Here is a 25,332-nt window from a genome sequence, read left to right on the forward strand (position 1 = left end):
TTTTGCACAACCGCTGCATTCGAGAGAGCACAGAATCAGCATTGAGGCATAACTCCATTACTATGTCGTTATCGTCGTCTATGGTGCGAGTGCCCTGCATGTAGAAATCGAAGAGCCTCAAAGCCTGTGCTGGCGAGAGCGCACGTTGTGATGGGGAATTGATAGTGCCTAAAATGGATTGTTGCCCTGGACTATACCATATTAAGGTCTTTGAGATTTTTGCGGGAAGAATGGTGTTAAAGGATTGATTGAGGGTGGCAAATGAAAAAAAAAAAAAAAAAAAAAAAAAAAAAAAAAAAAAAAAAACGAAATGAGGATGGATTGTGTGATGTGAAGGATGAAAGAGGAATGTAGAACGAAAGCTTGAATGCATGCGGCTTGTTTCAAAGCCTGAAGAGATTGCGTCTTCATCCTTCTCTCGCTCCCATGGCTTTGTGGAACTATCATTTCAGCAAATTCACGGTTGGTTACATGCAACAATGCATGTCAACCAACGAACAAATTGCTCTACCACTCATTCCTTGCCACATCTTAGTGCTAATGGCCACTTTGCTGTAATGAACATCAAAATTGAAGAACATTTTTTGTCAACGTTTTCGAAAAAAAAATATCTCCCTTTGTACTATTACAAGCTATCTGGTTCGCCATCACTGCCTGAGGAAACCATCCATGGCCTTGTCAATGAAGGCTTTGGTGACTGATAGCCAAGGGAAAAAGCTGTTTCTATATTGTTTTCAGGCGAGTGCCTTTTATTTAGCCTCCGCCACGACCACCACACAACGTTCTAACCTTTTAAATAAATGGGCATGCCCTTGGAATGCACTTCTAAGCATCAATAGGTGACGAGTAGCAGTCAAGAACTGAACTTGCAGCATCATCTTGAAGCCTCTGGATACCCTCTTTTTGAGACATATTGATAAAGGCTTAAAAAGTGCTTCCAAGACTAGGAGCCACAAGACATAGTTTCTGATTTCGAAGCTCTCATCGAGATGATAGAAAGGTCCTAGGTGATAGGAACTTCGATCAAAACAATCAGTTGATTGAGTTGTTACCAAAAGGGAGCTCTATTTGAGACGAATGTTTATTCCTGTTCCAGTTCACAAGACACAGTAATATACAGATGTATAATTAATTATTTATTTTGTCTAGGAAGCTGCTCGTGTTGTGTTTTCGACTAAGTCAGAAATGTATGCTGAAGCAAGTTGCATGTTTCGCTGCTGAATGTTGCACTGCTGCATTGTTGGGCTGTTGTAATGGTGCGCTGTTGCAATGTTTGCATGTTATGCATGTTGTTGCGATGGAATGGTCGAAATAGAGTTTGATCGTTCTGCAAGAGGCTGTTGCTTTGATGGTTTGAATGCAGATGTTTCAATTTGGTGGCGCACTTGCCAAGACAAGACAAACGAGACAAGACAAGACAAACGAGACAAGACAAGACAAACGAGACAAGACAAGACAACGAGCTCGATAGACAGTTCTGCAGGTCTAAGAAAGTGGGCAGAAAAAGGAGATGCCCAGACAAGCACAGCATGCTGGCCTTGCGACAAAGACTTGGACTCTAGAGAAAGGACAATAAAAGCTGCGGCTTTCTCATTATGAAGTCACCATTGCCATATAAACATGACGATGCCAGAAAGATCTTTTTTTTATTTCCATTTTGACACCCATAATGGGCAGTAGAGTGTTGATGGGTAGTTGTGCATAAATAAATAACAAAAAGACACCAGACTCTTCGCCTGTCTGCCGCGAAGCAGACAGCCCAGGGCGCACCACGTGGAGGTGGTCTGGTTGCGCGCCCCCCGGTCCATAAACCCTAGAGCAGTCTACCGACACGCCCGTCGCAGGGCCCAACCCGCCATCCAACCTACAGCGTCCTGCAGGCTGCAAATGGAGTCCGTTGGACATTGGCTAGTACTCTCGAGCGCACTAACTCAATGCTTTGGAGGCCGTTACACCGTTACAGATTCAAAAGAGAGAGGAAAGAGAGGCCTTTTTATACGTTGTCAGGACCTAGTGGCTTGCTTTCTTTTCATCTGTCACCAACCTTTGACATGGTCGATCGATTGTGGGACCTTTTTTCCGTATGAAAAGCGCTTCGCAATTTGGAGGTTTTTTCATCTTTTTTCAACAAAGTGCAGTCCCATTTCCCCTCTAATGCTATTGAATGAAAACCCATTTAATTTCTCTTCATCCTCTGAAATATCCAACAAGCATCCATCTGGCTACAATCCCATCTGCCTTTGACAATCAACAGCATCCTGGCTCTTTTTATTTTTATTTTCGTTTGCAGCTCTTTGCTGCGTGGTCTGTGCTCTCATACCAACAGAGTTTGTTTGTTTGCTTGTTTTGGTAAGATTGCAAGACAACAAAGAGAGCAGAGAGTGGGCGGAGTGGGGTGAATATATTTTACTGCACTATGACACAGAGATGTAGATGTGCGTAGTCGCAACCTTAAACAAAGCTATCCCGAGAAACACATTGTCTTGCCTGTCTTACTGCTTTGAGGAACTGCATTGTCAGGATTGTCAGGATTGTCAGGATTGTCAGGGTGGTCGGGATTGTCAGGATTGTTAGGATTATTAGGATTGCGATAGAAAAGGTAGACAGTATCGCAGCATTGCACCATGTTTATTAGATATTTCACACCGTCAAGCCATATTTGATTATACAACTCACAACAATTGACTGCGGATGAAAAAGAAAAAAAAAAAAAAAAAAATTACATACCAAGTTGCCTATCCACTTCTCGTCTAACATTGGTGGCAAAAGAAATCAAAGCACTAAACTCAGGTCTAACCTTCCTGAATCTTCTTCACCATCATTGCTAAATGTTTAATTAGCATGCAATTGCCATTTGTTCACTCCTGTCTCATTGCATTGATTGTAGAAAAAGAAAATAGTCCTTTATGTATTTTTGTTTTTGCTCATGAGACTTTGGACTAAGGAGTATCATATTATGGATCCGCTGCAATAATGCTCTGTAAAGCTGAATGGGCTTTATCGCTTTTTTCTTCACTCCTTGGTCTTACTTAGTCACTTCTCTTCCGCTTCTCTCTCGCTTCTTGACCTGTCTCTCTTAACCACTTCTCTCTTCGCTTCTTGACCTGTCTCTCTTAACCACCTCTCTCTCCACTTCTTGCACACCGCATATCTCTGTTCATATCCCTTACTCCTGGGACACCGGAACAGCTGCACCGAATTATTGACAGACATTTCGATCGAACCAGGGCTTTTGAACAGCGTCATGATGACAATTCTATCGGATACCCTAACTTCAACCCTATCATTCATTCCGAAGGAAATGAGGAACTTTCTGAAGTAGCTAACGCATCTGAATGAGTTCCTGTTAGCAAATTTATCACACGCTTCGGACATCCCAAGACATGCAAATGAAGTCCCATCATCATCTGCAAGTAGTTCGATTCCGGAGAACAGAATTTTACCAATATACTAAGGACGGTGGCAGCAGCAGCTATTAAGTATTTAATGGACCTACGGTTGACATGCGTCAAGGTGTAAATGATCTTGAAGAGGAGGGGTGCTGATGCCTTTTTTTTTTTTTTTTTTTTTTTTCAATTAGATTTACTGAGCCAGCGTAGAGGACAGATTGTTGGCTAGGGACTTCAGATTGTCAGTTCAAGTAAGCTCCTCGAGCTCGCTTTTTGCACCTTCAACGACAATTCCTGCTATGGTTTCAGAGAAATCGCCAGATCCATTGTGAAGCCCTTCGGATTTAATCGCAAGGCCCAGATCCTGAATATGGAGCCAGGCCTTTGTTTTTGTAAAAGCTTTGGATACTTCTTCAATGTTCTGGTTATCCAAACTGAACACATCTAATAGGAGCTGAGCCAATGGTTATTCGTTTATTTCCATCACATTAAGTATCTCGAGCAGGTGTAATCATCCTTTGGACGACATGTAAAAGGAGTTATGTTGATCTTAACCAACTCCTCCTGCTACTTAGATGTAACAGCTTCAGCAGGCACTGGCACTCCCGTTGCTGTGTGTTTTTTCTAGCGCTCATCCTTTGCATTCTAGAAGTAAGGGATGTGAACAGAGATATGAGAGATAGCTGTAGGATTCATGGATACTTTGATATTTGGTTCTGGCATTGATAATAAGGCCTTGCGATTATAAATATAGAGTGTAGTATAGTATACAAACTTATGAAGAAGCCACTTTGGTAGCGGAGGTGCCTTACTGAGACTCGTCGCGGATTGGTTGTAGAGAGGTGGTGTGCAAGAAGTGAAGAGAGAGGTGGTTAAGAGAGACAGGTCAAGAAGCGAAGAGAGAAGTGGTTAAGAGAGACAGGTCAAGAAGCGAGAGAGAAGCGGAAGAGAAGTGACTAAGTAAGACCAAGGAGTGAAGAAAAAAGCGATAAAGCCCATTCAGCTTTACAGAGCATTATTGCAGCGGATCCATAATATGATACTCCTTAGTCCAAAGTCTCATGAGCAAAAACAAAAATACATAAAGGACTATTTTCTTTTTCTACAATCAATGCAATGAGACAGGAGTGAACAAATGGCAATTGCATGCTAATTAAACATTTAGCAATGATGGTGAAGAAGATTCAGGAAGGTTAGACCTGAGTTTAGTGCTTTGATTTCTTTTGCCACCAATGTTAGACGAGAAGTGGATAGGCAACTTGGTATGTAATTTTTTTTTTTTTTTTTTTCTTTTTCATCCGCAGTCAATTGTTGTGAGTTGTATAATCAAATATGGCTTGACGGTGTGAAATATCTAATAAACATGGTGCAATGCTGCGATACTGTCTACCTTTTCTATCGCAATCCTAATAATCCTAACAATCCTGACAATCCCGACCACCCTGACAATCCTGACAATCCTGACAATCCTGACAATGCAGTTCCTCAAAGCAGTAAGACAGGCAAGACAATGTGTTTCTCGGGATAGCTTTGTTTAAGGTTGCGACTACGCACATCTACATCTCTGTGTCATAGTGCAGTAAAATATATTCACCCCACTCCGCCCACTCTCTGCTCTCTTTGTTGTCTTGCAATCTTACCAAAACAAGCAAACAAACAAACTCTGTTGGTATGAGAGCACAGACCACGCAGCAAAGAGCTGCAAACGAAAATAAAAATAAAAAGAGCCAGGATGCTGTTGATTGTCAAAGGCAGATGGGATTGTAGCCAGATGGATGCTTGTTGGATATTTCAGAGGATGAAGAGAAATTAAATGGGTTTTCATTCAATAGCATTAGAGGGGAAATGGGACTGCACTTTGTTGAAAAAAGATGAAAAAACCTCCAAATTGCGAAGCGCTTTTCATACGGAAAAAAGGTCCCACAATCGATCGACCATGTCAAAGGTTGGTGACAGATGAAAAGAAAGCAAGCCACTAGGTCCTGACAACGTATAAAAAGGCCTCTCTTTCCTCTCTCTTTTGAATCTGTAACGGTGTAACGGCCTCCAAAGCATTGAGTTAGTGCGCTCGAGAGTACTAGCCAATGTCCAACGGACTCCATTTGCAGCCTGCAGGACGCTGTAGGTTGGATGGCGGGTTGGGCCCTGCGACGGGCGTGTCGGTAGACTGCTCTAGGGTTTATGGACCGGGGGGCGCGCAACCAGACCACCTCCACGTGGTGCGCCCTGGGCTGTCTGCTTCGCGGCAGACAGGCGAAGAGTCTGGTGTCTTTTTGTTATTTATTTATGCACAACTACCCATCAACACTCTACTGCCCATTATGGGTGTCAAAATGGAAATAAAAAAAAGATCTTTCTGGCATCGTCATGTTTATATGGCAATGGTGACTTCATAATGAGAAAGCCGCAGCTTTTATTGTCCTTTCTCTAGAGTCCAAGTCTTTGTCGCAAGGCCAGCATGCTGTGCTTGTCTGGGCATCTCCTTTTTCTGCCCACTTTCTTAGACCTGCAGAACTGTCTATCGAGCTCGTTGTCTTGTCTTGTCTCGTTTGTCTTGTCTTGTCTCGTTTGTCTTGTCTTGTCTCGTTTGTCTTGTCTTGGCAAGTGCGCCACCAAATTGAAACATCTGCATTCAAACCATCAAAGCAACAGCCTCTTGCAGAACGATCAAACTCTATTTCGACCATTCCATCGCAACAACATGCATAACATGCAAACATTGCAACAGCGCACCATTACAACAGCCCAACAATGCAGCAGTGCAACATTCAGCAGCGAAACATGCAACTTGCTTCAGCATACATTTCTGACTTAGTCGAAAACACAACACGAGCAGCTTCCTAGACAAAATAAATAATTAATTATACATCTGTATATTACTGTGTCTTGTGAACTGGAGCAGCTATAAATACTCGTCTCAAATAGGACTCATATTTAACCAGGTCATCTCATATGTGTTCTACAGGTAAGCCTTTGTAGCATCCAGAGTGTTATTCTCACCTAGCAGCTACATTAATAAAAAGGTATAGAAATATAAAAAAAGACTAAAGCATCATTGATCAGCAAACTCTTTCTTGATTCTACTCCCATGGCTTGAATACACTTCCAAAGAAATGATGAGCACCTAAATGTTCACCTTTGCCTTTATTCTCTCATTTGTGCATACACTCTTAATGAATGAAGCTACTAAGTCTGTGTAATAAGGCACGCAGTATTTTCAAGCCGCGATTTGCAAAGAAAGTGTATGTAATTTTTTTTTCTTTTTCTTTTTTTTTTTCCTCAGCAGTCTGCTTGTAACTGTTTTTGGAAAAGGAAAGAAGGGGCTCTAGGGAGAGGACAATCTCTATACATGGTTATGGATGGGTCTCCAGGACAATAGAATGAAATGAGATCAATAGTGTTTAGAAAGAGTACATATACAAACCTTGCACCTCGTTAATGTTACGCTGCTCTGTTGGTATTGTCGGAATCAGATCTTTTCTGTTAATTAACTATAGCGCTATTATGTAGCTCGACCGCCCACCAACTCAAGCTACGTTGATGTGTTCTCCTTGACTGAGGCATTCACCATCCGCACTTTTTTTTTATTCAATAGTTTTAAAACTACTACAGGCATAAGGCTTAATTGAGAGACATCATTTACGTGATGAAGCAATGCAAACACGAACTTCGCTTGACACTCTGTCTCCATATTGGCGCCCAATATGAAGCAGTAGTTTCCCCTCTGTTACCCCTCCAGGGATAATGTTGGTCCCTTGCACCTCTTTCTTTTATTTATCTGTTAGTGTACTTTTAATTTATTATTTTCTTATCCGACTTGAAGAGAATCCAATGGATTCCATCAACACAAGTTGCATTAAGCGCCGTTTAATGCAGAGCAATAAGTTGAAAACAACAGATATCTCGTCTCGTGTACTGGACAGATATAAGTGTGGTAACCCAATGATCTTCGTTGAACTCTAGTTTTGTACTCGACGAAATATGCCAAAGACAACAATGAATCGTTTGCAATTAAGTTGAATGGAGGATTATCTCCAATCAAAACAACAGAGCATTGGATGCAGTGTGAACGGTTCCGCGTGTAGAGAGAGCATATTCCTCACCAAGATGAAAATAAATAAAGTTGGGTTGTCAAGCAATCACCTTCAGGACATCATATTTTATTCAAAAGGAGCGTACGCATACTACAAGTGCTTTCTTATTTCTATGATGGTTTATTAACAAATACTCTTTTGATTTTATTTATTCTAAATGATTAGCTTCTGTAGCAGCCAGGTCTGTATGAAATAACATATGCATATCTACATTCACTGCACATGCTGTATTTGAATCGGTAGTCATTGATCAATTGGCTTGCTGTTGTCACTGTTGTCACTGTTGTCAACAGTGTTCCTCATCTCAAAGCCTCCGTCTCCGATGATGTCTCTGCTGGTGGGACTTGATGAGCATTAGCTTGGCTTGAGGTCGCTTTAGACTTGTGTCCCATTGGTGATTCTGTCACGATCTATTTGGATACCTCATATATGACCAAAAAAAGGAAGCGCTCTTTTATTGCATCAGAAGCTTCCTGTTTACTGCGCTCAACCCAACCACACCTTGAATACACATGTTGCTAGCATTGAGAACTGTTTGTTTAATGTACCATTTCAGGCGATATTGATGTTAATCTCCTTCCTTCACAAGTTGCCACATCCGTGTTGAGCCATCTCTTGATCCCGTAACCAGAAAATAACCTTTTCCAAAGGTATTCTACACAAGCATAACAACAAACCACCTCCCGATGGGATTACTATCAAGCACTCGCCTGTCTCTGCATCTCACATTCGCACTGTTCTATCATGGCTGCTCGAGGCAATGTACTTTCCATCAGGCGAATAAGCCATCTCTTCGATCTCATTAGTATGCCCTCCAAGAGTATACAAAGCAACTCACGTTTCCATATCCACTACAATAATTTGTTTATTGCAACGAACCCTAGTCATCCGTTGACTACATGGTGAAAATGATCCTATATGCATATAAGTATCACATGGAATTAGGTAACAAAGCTCACCCGTTTCTGCGTTCCGTACTTGCGCATCATGAGAAAGCGTGAATTCGATATAAGAACCGACCTTTATTTCAAAGAAAAGTTATCATGGATGAGTTGTCCACCCTCTAGGAGCATCAAGGACCATCGGGCGAGAATATCGCACACTTTACAGACTTATCGTGGCTCCGTAGAGTGCGGGTAAGCTCTCCTATTTGGGTGTCCCATATAGATGTCCCCCATTGTGATAATCAGCCAATTTAGCGGTCAATGGGTGCAAAATCCAAGCCGAGTATGAGTCGCTTGGCCTGTCCGAATTTTCTAAAGGTAGATGCGTGGAGATTTATAATGGAAAAAGGCAAGCAACCGACCACCGGATGAATACTTGATGTCCCGTGCACATCCACCCTAGCTTTGTAAAACACGAATGAGCTGTCCTGCCCGCGCATCCCTTGTACATACTGCTCCATCTTTATCTAATGAAGCATTCTACTGCCCGCCTGATGAGCTTCTAACGTAACTGATAGACGTCGAGTGCTTATGTGAGTCCTGGTTAGATTGCTGTGATCGAGTGTCTCAAAGGTGCATTGTTCCGTCGTCACTGAAGGGATGTAACTTGATGGCTGTTTGGTGAATATGGCGAACGGTTTATAAAAGCAGAATGATCACAAGTAAGTCTTCCTGTTCGCATGTTCCATTGGTATGCCGTACTCTAGAAGAGTGATGCAGCGAATTTTCCGCTAGATGAATACTGCATACCATTGGCGCCATCTTTATGCTTCAACTCACAATTTTTTTTTTTTTTGACTGGAGAGAGTGCGACGATGGAAGAGTGCTGAACGAACGGCCCTTGAACACAATCTCTGTATAGCTCTTGCCTCTTGGCGTCTGCATGTTTCTCTAGATCGTCCAAAACAGCGTTTGCAGCCGGGAAGAGGAGATAAAAGAAAGGGATATGTGCACAGAGAAAGTATATTAATCATCATATGCTGGCCGTCGCCAGCTTTCAAGTATATCTACAAAGAGGAAGGAAACATATCTTGTAGGTCATCCGATGATAATGAGGATAGGGCCCTGAGGACACATATGATCCACTGCTTGATATGCGCATGGCCGCCCCATGCTTGTAAAGCTTTCATACAAATGCGATAGCATTTTGTCAAGTATCCATGATCCACTACACATCAGTTGCAACTTGTCCTAGTTTCTGGCATATTGCCCATTGGAATGCTGGATCAATTCAGTAGGATATCTCACACAGAGGAGTCTTGAGCTTGGTGAACTCGCCTATCCGAAGTAGTGCATCAGCTCCATGCGGCGCTGGATGCCATGTTGGCTTGTGACTAAAGCTGGGTCCTCGATAGAGATGGTCCCCAGATTGAGTATGTGTGCTTTGTAAGTGAAAATTGAGGCTGTTTAAGATCAAAGCAAGGCCATCCAAGGCGAGATATCCAGGAGCACGTTATGTCAATTGAGCCAATCCTCCTAGTAAATAAGCCTCCAACATGATGTCTGGCTGATCCCATTGATCGAAGCTATGAGCAGTGTCCTGAATTAGGTTTGGTTGAGAACCGGAGCCACAGTTCAGCCATCTTGGTTTGATGTCATCGCTAATGAACAATTCAACCACATCCGATGCCAGCTTACGCAGTCGCCGATGCTCGTCTTGGTCGTTCGATATGATCTGGTACTATTCCTTCTCGTGGTCATTGAGATCATTTAGTTGGATAGGAGCAGAAGGAAACAAACCAAGACAGTATACAAGCTAGTGGATGTCGTTCAAATGAGTACCGACATCTGGTAAGCTGTACTTGGTGGCTGCTAGAGGTTCGTTGCGATTGAGCATCTTACTTGAAATTGTTGCAATGGCTTGTGCTGGCATGGACCGTACTGCTTTCACCGTTCTACTCAGCCTGTTACTACATACTCCATCATTCCTTTGTTTTGGGACATTACTGTTGTTATTATTGTTTCCTTGAATGTATCCCATTTCTCAGCTTTCTTGTCGCGTCTTTGAGCATCAGCTGAGTGGCCTAGTCGTTCAAATAAACAGACAAGATCATTGTAGGCCGAGAGAATACCTCAGTGCATTATCATGCCTTCAATAGAGGTTGAAGAGACTGAAGACACTAAGGTAAATGGTCCCTTCACAGGCCGCTGGACACGAGGCAGCACAGAATCAGGATCGAGGCATAGCTCCAACACTATTTCGTTATCATCGTCTATGGTGCAAATGTCCTTCATGTAGAAATCAAGGAGTCTCAGGGCCTATGCTGATAAGAGTGCGCTTCGTGAAGGAGAATTGGTAGAGCCAAGCATGGCTTATTGTTTATTTTACTCCTATATACTGCAGTATATTCATTACAGAGAAAGATGGTTTTAGTTGACACTATTTGTTTACTAGTGATATTTGGAAGTAATTAACGGTTTCTGTAAGATCCAATCGCAGATAGATGTTTGTTCCTTACTCAAAAAAAAAAAAAAAAAAAAAAAAAAGACTTGGCGGATGACGTTGCGTGGCGAAGTGAGGAAGAAAGAAAAAGAGATGGGTATGTATCCATGCGAGCAAGAGCAATTAGCCTTGTTTCCTCTTAAGAGCTACTTTTCAAGAGTTCTTTCTAAAAATTTATCGAGTTCAGTAACGCCACTAAAACTGAAAAGCAGCCTATTCTATTAACTAACGTATCTTGGTGCGTTGGACTTAGGCCTGTGGGATCGTTTTTTTTTTTTTTTTTTTTTTTTTTTTGATGCATCGACGACACAGCACATTAGAAAGCATCAATGGCAAAAGTTTCCTTATGATAAAAAGAAAATTATATTTCGATGCAAGTATACATGTCTCATGTAAACTCAAGCTCCTTGTATAAGCTATTCTATTCTTGTCTATCCAAGGATTTAACGCGCCGCTCGATCTCATCCACAATTGTACGGTATTCAGCCATTGCGCCAATACCTATTTTTTTATAAAAAAAAAAAAAAAAAAAAAGGCGATAATGTCAGTAAAAAGGGAAAGGGAGAAAACTTCATAAACTTCTGTATCAGATCGATTTCGATAGATAGAACTCTTGTTTGCTGTATGTACCTAGATCACCGCAGGCGAGCAATTTGCTGATAGGCGGGATCACACTATAACCAAGAACATCTTTCAGGGTTGTGAGATGTATATCAGTAAGCTTGTGGTTCCACATGTTGGTGTTCATGGCTGGGCAGACAATCACTAGGCGTTTTTCATCCCAAGCACGAAGAATACAGGTCTACTTGAAGGGAAGCATTCATGTTTAGTTCAGGGTAAAAAAGACGATTCAGATCCAAAAAAAGCATCGTTTTAGGAAAAATACGTTTTTTTTTAAGTTGGTCACATACAATCAAGTTATCACATAGACCTTGGGCTATTTTAGCCAATGTGTTGGCATCAAGGGGACAAATGATGAACATGTCTGCCCAGTTCCTTAACTACCAAAGATGCATAGATGAATAGGTTGGCAGGGTATTAGGTTAATAGATAGGTGGATAAAGACAATGAGAGAGTAGAGTAAACTCTCCTTATAATCATCAATAGTATACTCATACCTCGATATGCAAAACTGGATCGGATAATTTGTTCCACGTCTAATAACATGATTGTAGCTAAAGATTAGCAGTTGATAAGGCTACAGGGCATAAAAGGGAAAAAGGAAAACCTTGGATAACTCATAGGCATATCAGGTATAAGTACACTCCACTCATTCTGGTCTGTTAGGACCTCTGCAGGGACTTGCTTTGGGTCAAAAAAATGGAGGGCAAAAGTAGTCGCTACTACCTTGACTTCAATTAGATCTCCCATTTCCTGGAGTAAATAAGAGGAGGAAATCAAGGATCAAAGAAGTTCAGGTTTATATCAAATGCACTGATATCAGAACAAATCTACCAAATGCGCAGCCCTTTTTCAACTCTTCTTTGAATTCGTTTACCTCTAAAAGAGTCTTTACAATAATGGGTATTTTTACACTTGCAACACTCCCTGTGGCCCCAATAAGCACATGTTTCTTGGGGCGCTGCGCTTTTGTTACTATTGGCAACAAACCATCGGAAACTATTGTTGTGTCCATGGCATTTTTTTTTTTATTTTATTAAAGAATGAGAATGTAGCATGGAGCATGTAAAAAAAAGGAAGAAATGTGCACGTTGTGACTGCCCTCATTATACCCGCGCGTTTTTTTTTTTTTTTTTTTTTTTTTTTTTGTTCATGTTATTCCATTCAATTCAAAAGAGATTCGATCATGGATCTACGACACTACTTCACAGCTAAACCAAAGACAAAGGCAGATGCACCTAAAGTAGATGAAGTGAGTGTTTTTTTTTTTTTTTTATTTGTTTTTTTATTTTTATTTTTATTTTTGTTAGTTTTCAATTTGATTTTTTTTTTTTTTCTTCTTCACCATGGTAAACTAATTGCTGTGGTTTATTTTTGCCACCAATTTTTAACGTTCAGACTCCCAAGAAATCTGAAAAGAAAACATCCACCCGCAAGAAGACTATTATACCTGGTACTTATTATTATCATTATCATTAATATTGCTTGTGGGGATGGAGGAATGGAGATACAGGGATAAATTCTTGGATAGAGAATTGAAACATTTGACATTTTCTATCAAAACCATTAAAATGTAATAGATTTAGATGATGAAGATGAGGAAGTAGTCGTCCAAGTGTAAGTGAAAAATAATAAAATATAATAACAATTGCTCCCCAACAAAAGAAAATAAAAAAAAGATACCTGATTGTCTAAACTCCAATGTTTCTTTTTTTTTTTTTTTTTTTAAACACTAGGAATTCGAAGCATTTCACAGATGCCAAACCCGCAGCACCACCTCCAAAGTAACGGATATATGACATCTATCATAACATTTCATTAGTCAAAAGCTTTTTATGGTTGAATTTTGCAAAAGTTGACGCGCAGATCGCATCTTGTTCATCCCTCTTTCTATTCCAGGAAACAAATCGTAGAGGTAGATCCAAAAGCATTCTTTGCATCCGCAAAAGCCAATAAGACACGGAAAGGGGCGACACCAGCTGTAGCAGAACAGGCTGTTCCCACAAAACCAGTCAAGGAATCAAATTTGAAAGACTCTAAGGAACCAAAAGCGGAAAAAGAAATAAAAGAGTCCAAAGCAACAACGGCGGCGCCAGCATCACCAGCACCAAAACGTGCTAAAAGGACCAGCAATGATGATTACTTTGAGGATGACAGTGATGCAGAGAGTCTTCCACTACCTAAACCCAAAGTAGCGCAGACTGCCAAAGTGGAAGAGAAACAGTCCAAGACAGCCCCACCAACGTCGCCAAAGAAAACTGCCGTAAAATCCTCTTCTTCCACCGCTAAAAAGCGCAAGAGCGCCTATGAGGATGAGGAGGGCGAGGATGATGAAGCTTATCAGGAGGAAAAGGAGGAAAAGGCGAAGCCAACTAAGAAGATGAAAGCTACAAATCAAAAGACTGTGGATAGCAACGCCATGGATGTGGATGTGGATGTGGATATGGACATGCATGAAATCAAGGAAGAAAAACCGAAGAAATTCAAGTATGTAGAGCGTGATCACATTGTCTCTGGTCTCTCTTTAAACTTTACACCGATGACACTAGCAGTCAACTGATCACTCTACTGCTGATCTGTGCATTTTCTAGCTTCTGGGCGCACAAGAATAAGGCTGGACCTTCAGCTCTTGGCTCTAAGGAAATCCCAAAAGGACAAGACAATTGCTTGGCTGGCTTCACCTTTGTTTTTACAGGAGAGCTAAGTTCAATCACTCGTGAAGATGCTGCAGATTTAGTGAAGCGATATTCAGGACGTGTGACAGGCTCTCCCAGCGGGAAGACTTCGTTCGTTATTGTCGGTGATGATGCTGGACAATCCAAGCTGGACAAGGTCAAAAAACTAAAGATTAAAACGCTGAATGAGGACGAGTTCTTTGACTTGATCCGTACCTCGCCTGCAAAGACAGAAGATGGGGAAATTCTGAAGACACCTTCCAAGGGTAGCTCTAGCGTTGCCTCTGCTAGTAACACAGAGGATGCGCCAAAGAGGACAATTAAGTCTGCTAAATCAGAAGCATCCACGGCAGCTTCATCATTACCAGCTGTCACTTCCTCTTCTTCAGCATCTACAGCAGATGCTAATACCACGTCAAGCTCCAAGCCAGCAGCAAAGACCAAAGGCAAGCCGACGCAAGATAGGTATGCTTATATTTTGGAGCAACTGGTTCTCCATTCGCAAAATGGTTTCTTTCTCGACTCGTTGCTGACTAGATTTATTCCCACACATATATTGAATATAGACCACAGGACTCAGAGTTATGGACAACAAAGTACCGTCCCAGAGATGTTAAAGATCTGTGTGGTAACAATGCAGCGATCCAAAGGCTTTCTCGGTGGCTACAGGGATGGTACGTCCAATGAATGAATTCAAATATAAGCGAATGTGCTTCAGATATAATTAATATTTAATACTCATTGTACTTTTCTGTAGGGAAGAGAGCTACGCAAACAATTTCAAGAAGGACAATGCAGACAAAACCGGAACCTTCAGAGCAGTCCTGATCTCGGGCCCACCTGGCATTGGCAAGACATCAGCGGCTCATTTAGTCGGTAACACTCTGGGCTATAATATTGTTGAGTTCAATGCCAGTGACACTCGGAGCAAAAAGTCTCTAGATGTAAGCCCTATAAAAATACATATATTTGCTTATTGGTCAATTAGAGTTTTTTTTTTTTGACATGAAATTTGTATGATCTTGTTTTTATAGGAGGAAGTTCGTGACCTTTTGGACAATCAGTCGCTCGCCGGCTACTTCCAACACGGAACGGAAACATCAGACAAAGGAGTATGTGCTAAACCAATATGTTTCTTCATGGTACTAGTATTGGATATAAAAATTTGTGCAGATATAACTGATGAGATGCGTTCCTTTGATTGATAGAAATCCGTATCTGAAGATATTGACCCATCTATGGCTAAGAAACAACTCATTATTATGGACGAAGTCGATGGAATGGCTGGAGGAGATCGAGGCGGTATTGCACAATTGATTTCATTTATCAAAAAGACGCGTGTAAGTTGAACGTACTCACAAAGTGTAGGACAATCATAGCATATTATAAGGGGACTTCTGACTAATTGATTGGGATGTGGCTTGTAGGTCCCAATTATCTGCATCTGCAACGATCGACAATCGCCTAAAGTGCGATCACTCGTCAACTCGTGCTTCGATATGCGTTTTCAGAGGCCTCAGGTCAATCAAGTGAGATCAAGACTGATGTCTATCCTGCATAAAGAGGGTTGTAAAGTTCCTGGGAATGTGCTGGACAAACTTGTCTCCGGATCACAGTCAGATATTCGCCAAGTGCTGAATATGTTATCCACATGGAGTTTGACTCAACAAGAGATGGACTATGATGAAGGGACAGCTCTTTCCAAAGCATCTGAGAAATATGTTGCTCTTAACCCCTTTCAAATTGCGGAGCAGCTATTGGTGGAAACCAACTATCGGGCGCTCAGCTTACCAGATAAATTTGACACATACTTTAATGATTATCAACTGGCTCCTCTGATGATTCAGGAGAACTATGTCCGAATGAACCCAACAGAAGCTCGTGGAGACATGGATGGTCTCGCAGCGATAGAGTTAATGAGTAAAGCCGCAGATTCGTTATCAGATGCTGATCTAGTTGATACTCTGATTCATGGGCAAGTTTTTCTATCGGAGGTTTATTGAATGTGCCATGTTGCATGATGATCGCCTGACTTACCTTTTTTTTTTTTTTTTTTTATTTTTATAATAAATATATAGGAGTGCGCAGCACTGGTCACTCATGCCTACACACGCAGCCTTCTCGTGTGTCCGCCCGTCTTTCTTTGTCCATGGAAGTATGAGACCAGGCTCTGGAGGCAATTTTGGCCCAATGATGCAATTCCCTAGGTATGTACTGCATCAACAGCATGAGGCGCTTTTTGTTATTACTATCATGTTATTTTGCTCCGAGTCAATTAATGCGACACTAACAAGTTTATATATATATATATATGTATACTAACACAATTAAAAAAAAAAAAAAAAAAAAAAAAAGCTATTTGGGTCAATATTCCAAGTCCTCCAAGTACAACCGTATTGTAAAGGATCTTCAAATCCGGATGCGTCTAAAGATTTCAGGAGACAAGAATGAAGTTCGTCAAAGTTATCTGCCTGCATTATTCCCAGCTATCACACGACCGTTAGTGAAAGATGGTGTTGACGCGATACCAGAGTTGATTGAACTAATGGACAGCTATTATCTCAGTAAGGAGGACTGGGAAGCGGTACTCGAACTAGGAATTGGACGTAATGATGGTAAGAAAGTAATGGACAGCATCCCATCAGCCGTCAAATCGGCGTTCACCCGAAAATACAATGCCGAATCACATCCACAACCGTTCCTCAAGGCTGCAGCCGTATCTAAGGGAAGAGGATCATCCGGTGGTGTTGTCACTGATGAAGTTCCCGATAATTTGGATGTGGTGGAGGCGGATGCCCCTGTTCCAGAAGAAGTTGATGAGACTACAGTGGCAGAAGAGGAGAGCATTGAAAAGGACAGTAATATCAAGCAAAAGAAAACAAAGGGTGGTGCAGACGCAGGCTCTTCCTCCAAAGCAAAGGGCAAGGGCAAGGCTAAAGGCAAGGCTCGGAAATAAATGATAAAAAAATAAAAATAAAATATATAGTAATAATAATAGAAATCGTCTCTCAAAGAACCTTTGATGCAAGGAAATGTGGGTTTAATTAATTATCATTATCAAATGCTATATCGCTATGCATGAACAAACTCTATTCTTTTTTTTTTTTTTTTATCCTTTTTTTTCATTCAGGGGCTTTGAAATATCGTTGACGATGTCGTTGTTGTATCAGCCGCGGATTCACCATCCATCTCTGCTAAAACCATGAGCCAATTCTTGCCGGCTTCATTACGCATGGCTTCAATCTTCCTGCGATAGCCATCTGCACTTGTACCGCCCTCGTCTGAAGATGAGAAGGAGCCAATGGGCGATGATGGTCTCATTCTGGGTGAAATCGCACCACTTCCCCCCACTCCATATGTCGAAACACCATTCTGAACAATCGAGGTTGATTTTTTGCTTGCCATATTATCGATTGCGTTGATCATGGCATTCGGAGGCATCGAGTAGTTTTTCTTTAGGATGCCCCGTGGCGGATGGCGCTGGTGGCCGGTGCCAGCAGGGCGCTCCATCTGAAGAGACGCCAATGATTGCTCAAGATGAGCAAGGCGATGTCTATGGACATGATGACCATCACTGCAAAGGGTGTGATCTTCAGCCGAGTCAGAATCACGGTCTCCTGCAAAGCTAACAGTCGCTCCTGTTGAGGTTGTCGTAGGAGATGTTGATAGTGTTGTTGCTGCAGGAGAGCCTTCAGCAATGACCATGCTTTTCTTCTTCACAATACGCCTCTTATTTTTACCATTGTTGCTTGAGCTGCGACTTTGGCTCTGATCCTGGCTCAAGCCCTCGCCGCTGTGCTCTGTAAGTCGTGTGTCAGCTGCATCAGATGTCGTTTTGACGCTCTTCTTCTTCTTCTTGATGGCTGTTGGTGATTTCTGAACACCTCCAGTAGTCTTGGCAAGAATCGCAGCGACTTCATTATCGTGGCTTTCCTCCAGAGCCGCAGCATCCACATCTGCAAGGATGACGGGGGGTGGGACTGGAGCAGCATCATGTTCATGATCATCATCGTGGTCGCTGTCAAGGTTCACGACTCTCTTGACTCGCTTTGTTGATTTTACAAGTTTCTTTTTGACAAGCTTATTGACAGGTGTATGGAATACCGCACTTATAGCTGCATCTGAGGCGGTAACAGCATTTAGCGCTTCATCAGCAGCTGGGGGTGGTGAACTAGTATTTGCAAGTTCTTTTGCAAATGTGGCCACAGGTGCAGAGGCTGCGGGTATATTGGCCACATTGTTGATACTCGAGATAGTTGTTGAAAATGATGTTGGACCCATGTTATCAAGGGCGCGTTTCTCGAAAAACGATGCAAATGTCCCATCCAGCAATATATCGTGTCCATTTGCCTTGAATACTGCCAAAATTTCCAGGCGGTATTTAGGCTGAACGCAATTGTTCAAAAAAAAAAAAAAAAAAAAAAGACGTTAGTAAAGATGAATAGTAGAAATACAGATATGGACAGATGAGCAAGCTTGAATTAAAAACAAGATGATGAAGGTTACCTGGATAGCGCAAAATGGATTATGTTCTGACCAGACCTCACGAATGCCAGGAAGAGCTGCTAGTCGACCAACCTCCGCGGCTTCATCCAGGTGATTCTCTCTGACATCAACCTTTTCCAGATTCCAAAGTCTCTCCAGCCCAGAGAGGCTTTCAAGCCGATTCCCACGCAAATCTAGGACAGAAATATTGCCAAGAATCTGGTAGATGGATTGCACACCTGAGATCATGTTATAGGATAAATTCAGATCATTGAGATTATGCAGATGTATCAGTCCTGAAGGCGGTGACAAGAGAAGATTGTGGGAAAGATCCAAGCTGTTGATTACGGGCGTATGCATGAACGTGTCGTTATGCGTTAATGCTGGCAGAGAGTTGTCTGAAAAGGAAAGGTGGCGGAGGGCAGGCCACATTTTTAGTGAAGCGAGAATGATAGAATCGTCGCTATCGTCGTCATCTTTGCCCATCTCCATCTCATCTCCTTCCTGCAAAGCGGAATCATTCTTATTGGTAGTAGAAGCAGCGGCAGTGCCATTTAAAGTCATATCCTCCGCCTTGCCTTTGTGATCATTAGATTCTGTTGTACTTCCCAGGCCCTCAGGTGTCAAAGCAGCATCCTTGAGCGCTTCTTGTTGCTCTTCCTTAATCTGCACCGCTCTAGTCTTTTCACGCAAAGCCCTCTGTCTCCGTCTCCGCTCGCACTGGACCACGGCTGTGATAATGACATCGTACACATCCTCAATACCGGACTGGATGATGACTAAGGACTTTAGTTGCTTCATCAGCGTTTCCCACCCTTCGATACAATCTGGTGGGATCTTGTGCAACTCCAAGTGCGTAAGCGAGGTGAACATTGCAGCAAGCGGCAGTAGCAGTAATGGTGGAGCTGGCTTAAGAGGTTGATCACTTTCAGGTTTCGAAAGAGGCTGACCATGGTTAAGGAGAGTCATAATGGCCTCTCCATTGAATCCTTCAATTCTGCCCTTCCCTTGAACGTGATCTCCAGGTGGAATCTTTGCAAGCAGTCGTAGACCAGGGACATGTTTGAAAAACTTGCGGATAAAATGAATGTCATCAGTAATGGTCAAGTTATTGGAGTTGAAAGAGGCTGCAGTGGACCATTGCTTCCAACCTGTAATGAGGGTGAGAGTCGAGACGGCTGTAGAAGAAAAGGAACGGATAGATTGTGGTGGAGAAGAACCTTCTCCACGTGCTTTGTTACCAGGTTTTGCTTCTGAGGTGACTGTTGAGGCAGATGCTGAAGGGTCTGCTGAGATAACACGAGGGTTGGAATCACCAACTGTCCTAGATGAAGTAACACTCTCCCACCCTTCGAACTCGATACCGACCTGCTCAAACCTCTCGAGGAGATAAAGCAGGTAATACAGATCCAAAGGAAAGATAGGGGAGCGAAGAGCAGCCTTATAATAAAGTTGATTCTCGCGTATATCGGCGTCTGACTGAAGTATGTTGGCACTAGGGTTGTCCCAAGTCGTGCCGTTGTAGTATATATCTTTATCATGTGCTCGCGTTTGTGAATCAGACGATGAGGGGTTCAATGAGGCAGGAGCAATGGAATTGACGACAGCAGAAGTAGCATTCCATAAGGATGAGATCATGCCTTGGTAAGCGGCAGCCATGGGATCAGCTGGGGTTACAAAAGAGCGAGCATTAGCAGCGGCATTTGTAGCTGCTGTAGTTGCAGTTGTAGTCGAGGAAGTAACGGAAGAAGTGGAAGGGTCATGAGAAAGAGTAGGTGGGAGTAGTCTACGCTGGTTAGAGCGAAGGTAATGTGAGAGTGTACGCACATAGCGGTCGCCATGGATGGGTTTCTCCATTGCGATTCAAATAAAAAGAAGAAAAGGAGAATATTTAAAGTGAAGAAGGGGAAAAGGGAGGGAAAAAAGAAAAAAAAAGTTGGCAATGTTGTAACAGCCCATGCTTACTTGTAAATTTGTGTTGGGTGAGGAAGCAACTAGCCACGTGTGCGATGATGGAACACAAGGCGACAAACTTCAAGACGCTCTCACTCACTTGACCACTCATGACACATCAGGTAATAGTTGTATAAAAGTAAAGCATTTTATTAATTCCAACTCCATAAGTTATAAAGACTTAAAGGAATAAAAGATAAATAAAGTAACCTAGTAGCCAGCAGCAATTCCATGTTTGCGCGTATCACTTGACGCGTAAATGAAACCATCTGTCTCTCGCATTACTGCTTGAACTTCCGCCTTTGCAAGGAGACGGTTAAAAGTCGTGACATTGTGGCCAATCACGTCCTGTAAAAATTGGATTTCACTTGTCGGATATCCTTCTTCAATATCCACTACGTTGGGCATCAACTGGTGATGGATCCTTGGATTCTCGATCGCATCCATAATATTTTGATTATAATTATAGACATTCAGCATCGTCTATTTGGATATCCATAAAAAAAGATGAGTTAAAATCAAGTTCGAGCAAGTTACTGTTTGTAATTTCCATTGTTGTTGTTGTCACATTGTTTGTTACCTGCAATACAGCTGTTATAATCCTAGAACCCCCGCTTCCTCCAAGCGACATTTCAAATTTACCGTCTTTCTCCACAATTGTCGGCACACACGACGACAGAGGCCTCTTTCCAGGCTCTGGATAATTGAAAGGCGATGGCTGTAAGCCAAAGGCATTTGCTCGGCCAGGAATTGAAAAGTCATCCATCTCATCGTTCAGGATTATCCCTGTTTTGGGCTCCATTAGCTTGGATCCAAAAAGCAGGTTAACTGTAGAGGTCAATGCAACAGACATATCATCCTCATCTACAGTGGAAAGATGTGTCGTCCCATGGTTGTCAATGGATCCCCAATGAGGATTGTAATAATCGACAGGGAACGTGCGAGTGTCTGAGATATTGGCTCGGATCGATGCTGCTGTGTCCTTTGACATCATATTGATGATCTTGTCACCTAAATCTGTAAAGTCTGGATCCCCAAGCTCTGTTCTCTGAGCAAATCCAACTAAAAAAAAAAAAAAAAAAAAAAAAAAAAAATTAATAAAATGGTTTAAGGGTTTAAAAAAAAGAAAGGAAGAAAGTATCAATTTGAACCGTAGATCCATATCGTACATTTCATGGCTTCAACGAAACGATGGGTTTCCACATCGGCATCCTCCTTGAACTTGCCAACGTTGTACCGTTCTAGGATATTTAACATGCTGATCAAAACAGGCCCGCTAGTTGGTGCAGGTGTTGTATAGACCTTACGACCTTGATAGAACCCAACCACGGGTTCTTTGACTAATGGCTTGTAATTTCGCATGTCATCCATCGTCAAGATCCCACCATTCGCTTGAACATAGTCAACAATTATCTGAGCAATTTCGCCTGTATAAAATGCATCTGCTCCTTCCTTCCCTATAGTTTCTAATGTCTTAGCGAGAGCTTTTCTTTTGACCCACTCTCCCTCTCTCAGTGCACTACCTGCAGGCGCAAAAACTTGCGACCAACTCGGCTCTTTCTCAATCATCTTCTTGACCAATTGAAGTCTGCGCGCTAGTTCAGGTCCGACTGCCCAGCCTTCTCTGGCCATCTTGACAATTGGTTTAAACAACCGTTGCCAGGGCAACCTTCCATGTCGCTGATGTGCTAATTCGAGACCACGGATTTCACCTGGAACTGCTACAGAGAGTCCACCTTTCTGAGCTAGGATTGGGTCATGCTTATACATGAGAGGGGTAGACGCTGCAGGAGCTGTCTCTCGGAAGTCAATGACTTCAACTGTGCCATTAGGGAGGCGGATGGTCATGAATCCACCTCCACCGATACCGGCCGAGAACGAATTGATAAGGCCGATGCAAAGGCATGAGGCTACTGCTGCATCCATTGCATTTCCACCCTCCTTCAAAACTGCGAAAAAAAGATAATTTAGTGCCCGTGCGCATTTATTTTGTGTAAGTGCGGAAAAAATAAATAAAAAAGATGCATAACGAAAGGAAAAAGAGACTTGGACGAAGTATGCATAAATACAGCAGTAAGTACCTTCGACACCGATTTCTGAGCAGTGAACCTCCTCAGTAGCGACGGCCCCATTCTTGGCCTTTACGAGGACTGGCCGCCTCTTATCAGGGACTAGCGAGGTGAAGAGAATAGTTCATAAGCATTCAAAGTTATCTCAATCATCCTTTAGATATTCTTTCTTTTTTATCCTTTTAGTACCTGGAGCGGACCCCGCAAGGGTGGTGATAAAACCAATGAAGAGAGCTCCTAAAATGATAGTAAACATGACTACGGTTTTTTTTCGAGTACGTTCTGACAACGCTTTCTTTGGGTTATGCCTGGTGTTATTGTTGCGACTTGATACTTTGTCGGGGATACCATAGTCATAGCTCGAGTTATTTAATAACGTCGTTGCTTCTGTTGGCCCCGATCGAACAAGTTCAGCGTCAGAAACGCCATTAGGCAGGCTTGGTCGACTGTAGCTTTTGCTTTTCATTTCTAATGGTGGTAGTAGCAGTGCTAAAGCAGTTATGGATAGATAGTAATTGTGGAAAGAGTGGATAGAGGGGAGTATACAAAACAAAAAAGAAAGAAAAAAAAGTAGCGGCTTCTTTTTTTTTTTTTTTAAAAAAAAAAAAAAGGCTTGGGTAAGAAACAGTGTGGGGCCAAAGTAAAGTGTACCCAACGTCCAGTGTAACTGGAATAAAAGAAAAAGGCGAAAGCAGGGGCGTCTGTGCATGCATAAATGTCAAGGGGTTGACATGGCCCAAGCCAAGGAATAAGCGAAGTTAGAGACTCATACCAATATCTTATTTAGAGAGGTTTCTATCAATTACAGGCCTACTACTTAATAGACCTTTTGTAATTGATAACGGACTAACCAAAAATGGCAGCGGTATAAGCCACTAAGCTAAGTGCTAGATATTTAGCCAATATTTCAGACTGTTTGATAAGTATTTCAGCGTATTTTCCAATAATTTTAGCCAAAACAATATCACACTTTGCTAATAAGGTTGGAATGCGCAGAATCATTGGGACAGTGGCCAAATATTAAGTTTGCGCTGATTTGTTTCCGTTGGAACATGTTCCATTTCTTTCTTTCTTCTTTTGAAATCAATTTCACCACGGAAAAAAAAAAAAAAGAATCGGACGAGGAACTTTAGGAGATCATTAAATCACATAAACCAACTTGAAAACAGACATGCCTTTTGCTCAGGTAAAAATGAGCTACATAAAGTTATTCTTATAAGCCCATTGAATTCTCTTTAACTATTTTCATATTTTTTTCTTTTTTTCTTTTGACTTTTCATAGGTAGTTATTGGGCCTCCAGGATCAGGCAAGACAACCTACTGCAATGGCATGCACCAATTCCTGAATGGGATGGAAAGGCATGAACTCGATTACCCCCCTTCTTCACTATCTTTTTGTTTCCTTGAGTTTATGTATCAGAAAATCTAACATTTGACCGTTATTTTTTATTTATTTATTTATTTTTGTTTATGACTATTAAGGAAGACAACTATAGTCAATCTCGATCCAGCAAACGAAGTCGTCCCTTATCCAACAAACATTTCAATTTTGGAACTGATCTCACTTGAAGATACAATGGAGAATCTACAACTAGGACCCAACGGTGGAATTATTTATTGCATGGAGTACTTGGCTGATAACATGGATTGGCTTGAAGAAAAGCTCAGAGCATGTGGAGATGATTACATTGTCTTTGATTGCCCAGGTCAGGTGGAACTGTACACACACAATGATGCCATGAAACGCATCCTCGCCAGGCTAGAAAAAATTGGGTACAGGGTAAATATCAGGAATTACACATGTTTATCTTTCTGCAAGAAGAAAACCAAGATGATTTGTAGTCATGGTTATTGGCGAGAAGGGGCAATACTAAATAAAGGAATCGTAATTGATTTTTTTTTATTTTTTTATTTTTTTTATAATAGATGACCTGCGTTCATCTTGTCGATTCACACTACTGCACAGACGCAGCGAAATATATTTCTGTCCTCTTGCTCTCATTAAAGACCATGCTGCAGCTCGAACTACCTCATGTGAATGTGCTCTCCAAGATGGACCTAATCGAGACATATGGCCGTTTACCCATGTCACTGGAGTTCTACACAAATGTGCAAGATCTCAGCTTTTTGCAGTATCATTTAAATCAAGATCCTTTCATGAAGCGCTTCCAGCAATTGAACCAGGCCATGTGCGACCTTATTGAGGATTTTGGCCTTGTCGGTTTTGAGACTCTATGCATTCAGGATAAGGAGTCTGTTACAAGAGTGGTTCGGGCAATTGATAGGGCTGGTGGCTATGTCTTCGGTGGCCTTGAAGAGGCAAACGAGAGCATCTTTATGACAGCAATGCGTACGGGATCTGAATGGGAGAGTACAGTCCATGATGTGCAAGAGCGATACATGGGTTCAAACAGAGATGATCCAAACGCAGATCTGGAAGAATTTGCAAGAAATTATAAAGTAGACAAGGACAATGATGAAAGTCCCGATCATATATCCAGCAATAATACTCAGCGTGCGAAAAGGGTTGCATTTGTGGATGAAAAGTAATCATATACATAAATATGTATCGCCTGTATCATAAATTTATAAACTCATAAATATAAACTATTTCTCGATATTAAATAATCTCGTAACTACCATATCCACGTGGGACTTA

General features: G+C 41.9%; 8 protein-coding genes across 8 annotated transcripts; 3 read left to right on the forward strand and 5 right to left on the reverse strand.

The window, feature by feature from the left end:
* Positions 1 to 647: 647 nt before the first annotated feature.
* Positions 648 to 1,905, reverse strand: BCR41DRAFT_373581 (hypothetical protein; the record flags this gene model as incomplete). The annotated part of the gene is made up of 3 exons (XM_022026794.1): positions 648 to 717; positions 790 to 1,064; positions 1,606 to 1,905. The coding sequence occupies 3 exons, from the start codon at positions 1,903 to 1,905 to the stop codon at positions 648 to 650; spliced, it is 645 nt and encodes a 214-aa protein (XP_021878001.1).
* Positions 1,906 to 2,461: 556 nt separating this feature from the next.
* Positions 2,462 to 3,505, reverse strand: BCR41DRAFT_412248 (hypothetical protein; the record flags this gene model as incomplete). The annotated part of the gene is made up of 4 exons (XM_022029469.1): positions 2,462 to 2,685; positions 2,798 to 2,824; positions 3,171 to 3,450; positions 3,497 to 3,505. 4 exons carry the CDS (start codon positions 3,503 to 3,505, stop codon positions 2,462 to 2,464), a joined length of 540 nt encoding a protein of 179 aa, XP_021878002.1.
* A 1,968-nt stretch (positions 3,506 to 5,473) lies between these two features.
* Positions 5,474 to 6,098, forward strand: BCR41DRAFT_373583 (hypothetical protein; the record flags this gene model as incomplete). Its single annotated transcript, XM_022026795.1, has 2 exons — positions 5,474 to 5,654; positions 5,821 to 6,098. The coding sequence occupies 2 exons, from the start codon at positions 5,474 to 5,476 to the stop codon at positions 6,096 to 6,098; spliced, it is 459 nt and encodes a 152-aa protein (XP_021878003.1).
* Positions 6,099 to 11,235: 5,137 nt separating this feature from the next.
* On the reverse strand, positions 11,236 to 12,539 carry BCR41DRAFT_360096 (flavo protein). Its single transcript, XM_022025304.1, has 6 exons — positions 12,369 to 12,539; positions 12,134 to 12,244; positions 11,989 to 12,027; positions 11,782 to 11,871; positions 11,501 to 11,672; positions 11,236 to 11,371 (listed from the first exon to the last, which is right to left on the reverse strand). The coding sequence occupies exons 1-6, from the start codon at positions 12,504 to 12,506 to the stop codon at positions 11,292 to 11,294; spliced, it is 630 nt and encodes a 209-aa protein (XP_021878004.1). The 5' UTR covers positions 12,507 to 12,539; the 3' UTR covers positions 11,236 to 11,291.
* Positions 12,540 to 12,654: 115 nt separating this feature from the next.
* Positions 12,655 to 17,122, forward strand: BCR41DRAFT_340205 (replication factor RFC1 C terminal domain-domain-containing protein; the record flags this gene model as incomplete). Its single annotated transcript, XM_022022184.1, has 13 exons — positions 12,655 to 12,743; positions 12,890 to 12,944; positions 13,072 to 13,108; positions 13,228 to 13,275; positions 13,391 to 13,978; positions 14,083 to 14,631; positions 14,733 to 14,840; positions 14,924 to 15,110; positions 15,201 to 15,278; positions 15,375 to 15,506; positions 15,594 to 16,141; positions 16,245 to 16,373; positions 16,522 to 17,122. Exons 1-13 carry the CDS (start codon positions 12,678 to 12,680, stop codon positions 17,120 to 17,122), a joined length of 3,126 nt encoding a protein of 1,041 aa, XP_021878005.1. The 5' UTR covers positions 12,655 to 12,677.
* Positions 17,123 to 17,280: 158 nt separating this feature from the next.
* BCR41DRAFT_388872 (hypothetical protein) lies at positions 17,281 to 20,566 on the reverse strand. Its single transcript, XM_022028054.1, has 2 exons — positions 18,673 to 20,566; positions 17,281 to 18,552 (listed from the first exon to the last, which is right to left on the reverse strand). Exons 1-2 carry the CDS (start codon positions 20,506 to 20,508, stop codon positions 17,293 to 17,295), a joined length of 3,096 nt encoding a protein of 1,031 aa, XP_021878006.1. The 5' UTR covers positions 20,509 to 20,566; the 3' UTR covers positions 17,281 to 17,292.
* A 248-nt stretch (positions 20,567 to 20,814) lies between these two features.
* Positions 20,815 to 22,752, reverse strand: BCR41DRAFT_340206 (gamma-glutamyltranspeptidase; the record flags this gene model as incomplete). The annotated part of the gene is made up of 4 exons (XM_022022185.1): positions 22,686 to 22,752; positions 21,774 to 22,553; positions 21,185 to 21,666; positions 20,815 to 21,087 (listed from the first exon to the last, which is right to left on the reverse strand). Exons 2-4 carry the CDS (start codon positions 22,528 to 22,530, stop codon positions 20,815 to 20,817), a joined length of 1,512 nt encoding a protein of 503 aa, XP_021878007.1. The 5' UTR covers positions 22,531 to 22,553; positions 22,686 to 22,752.
* Positions 22,753 to 23,754: 1,002 nt separating this feature from the next.
* BCR41DRAFT_340211 (hypothetical protein) lies at positions 23,755 to 25,255 on the forward strand. The gene is made up of 4 exons (XM_022022186.1): positions 23,755 to 23,859; positions 23,956 to 24,032; positions 24,156 to 24,453; positions 24,600 to 25,255. The coding sequence occupies exons 1-4, from the start codon at positions 23,845 to 23,847 to the stop codon at positions 25,221 to 25,223; spliced, it is 1,014 nt and encodes a 337-aa protein (XP_021878008.1). The 5' UTR covers positions 23,755 to 23,844; the 3' UTR covers positions 25,224 to 25,255.
* The last annotated feature ends 77 nt before the right edge of the window (positions 25,256 to 25,332 follow it).

This window comes from Lobosporangium transversale (genome assembly GCF_002105155.1).
Source record: "Lobosporangium transversale strain NRRL 3116 chromosome Unknown BCR41scaffold_41, whole genome shotgun sequence".
Taxonomy (NCBI): Eukaryota; Fungi; Mortierellomycota; class Mortierellomycetes; order Mortierellales; family Mortierellaceae; genus Lobosporangium; species Lobosporangium transversale.

Bases quoted from the DNA above. Each gene is read 5' to 3' on its own strand.
- BCR41DRAFT_360096 (XM_022025304.1), bottom strand. From the start codon at position 12,506: ATGGACACAACAATAGTTTCCGATGGTTTGTTGCCAATAGTAACAAAA. The intron at 12,245-12,368 runs GTAAACGAATTC...TATTTACTCCAG, and splicing joins TTGTAAAGACTCTTTTAGAG to GAAATGGGAGATCTAATTGA. The intron at 11,372-11,500 runs GTACATACAGCA...ATAAAAAAATAG, and splicing joins GCTCGCCTGCGGTGATCTAG to GTATTGGCGCAATGGCTGAA.
- BCR41DRAFT_388872 (XM_022028054.1), bottom strand. From the start codon at position 20,508: ATGGAGAAACCCATCCATGGCGACCGCTATGTGCGTACACTCTCACAT. The intron at 18,553-18,672 runs GTAACCTTCATC...AATTGCGTTCAG, and splicing joins ATCCATTTTGCGCTATCCAG to CCTAAATACCGCCTGGAAAT.
- BCR41DRAFT_340211 (XM_022022186.1), top strand. The intron at 24,033-24,155 runs GCATGAACTCGA...ATGACTATTAAG, and splicing joins TTCCTGAATGGGATGGAAAG to GAAGACAACTATAGTCAATC. The intron at 24,454-24,599 runs GTAAATATCAGG...TTTTTATAATAG, and splicing joins TAGAAAAAATTGGGTACAGG to ATGACCTGCGTTCATCTTGT.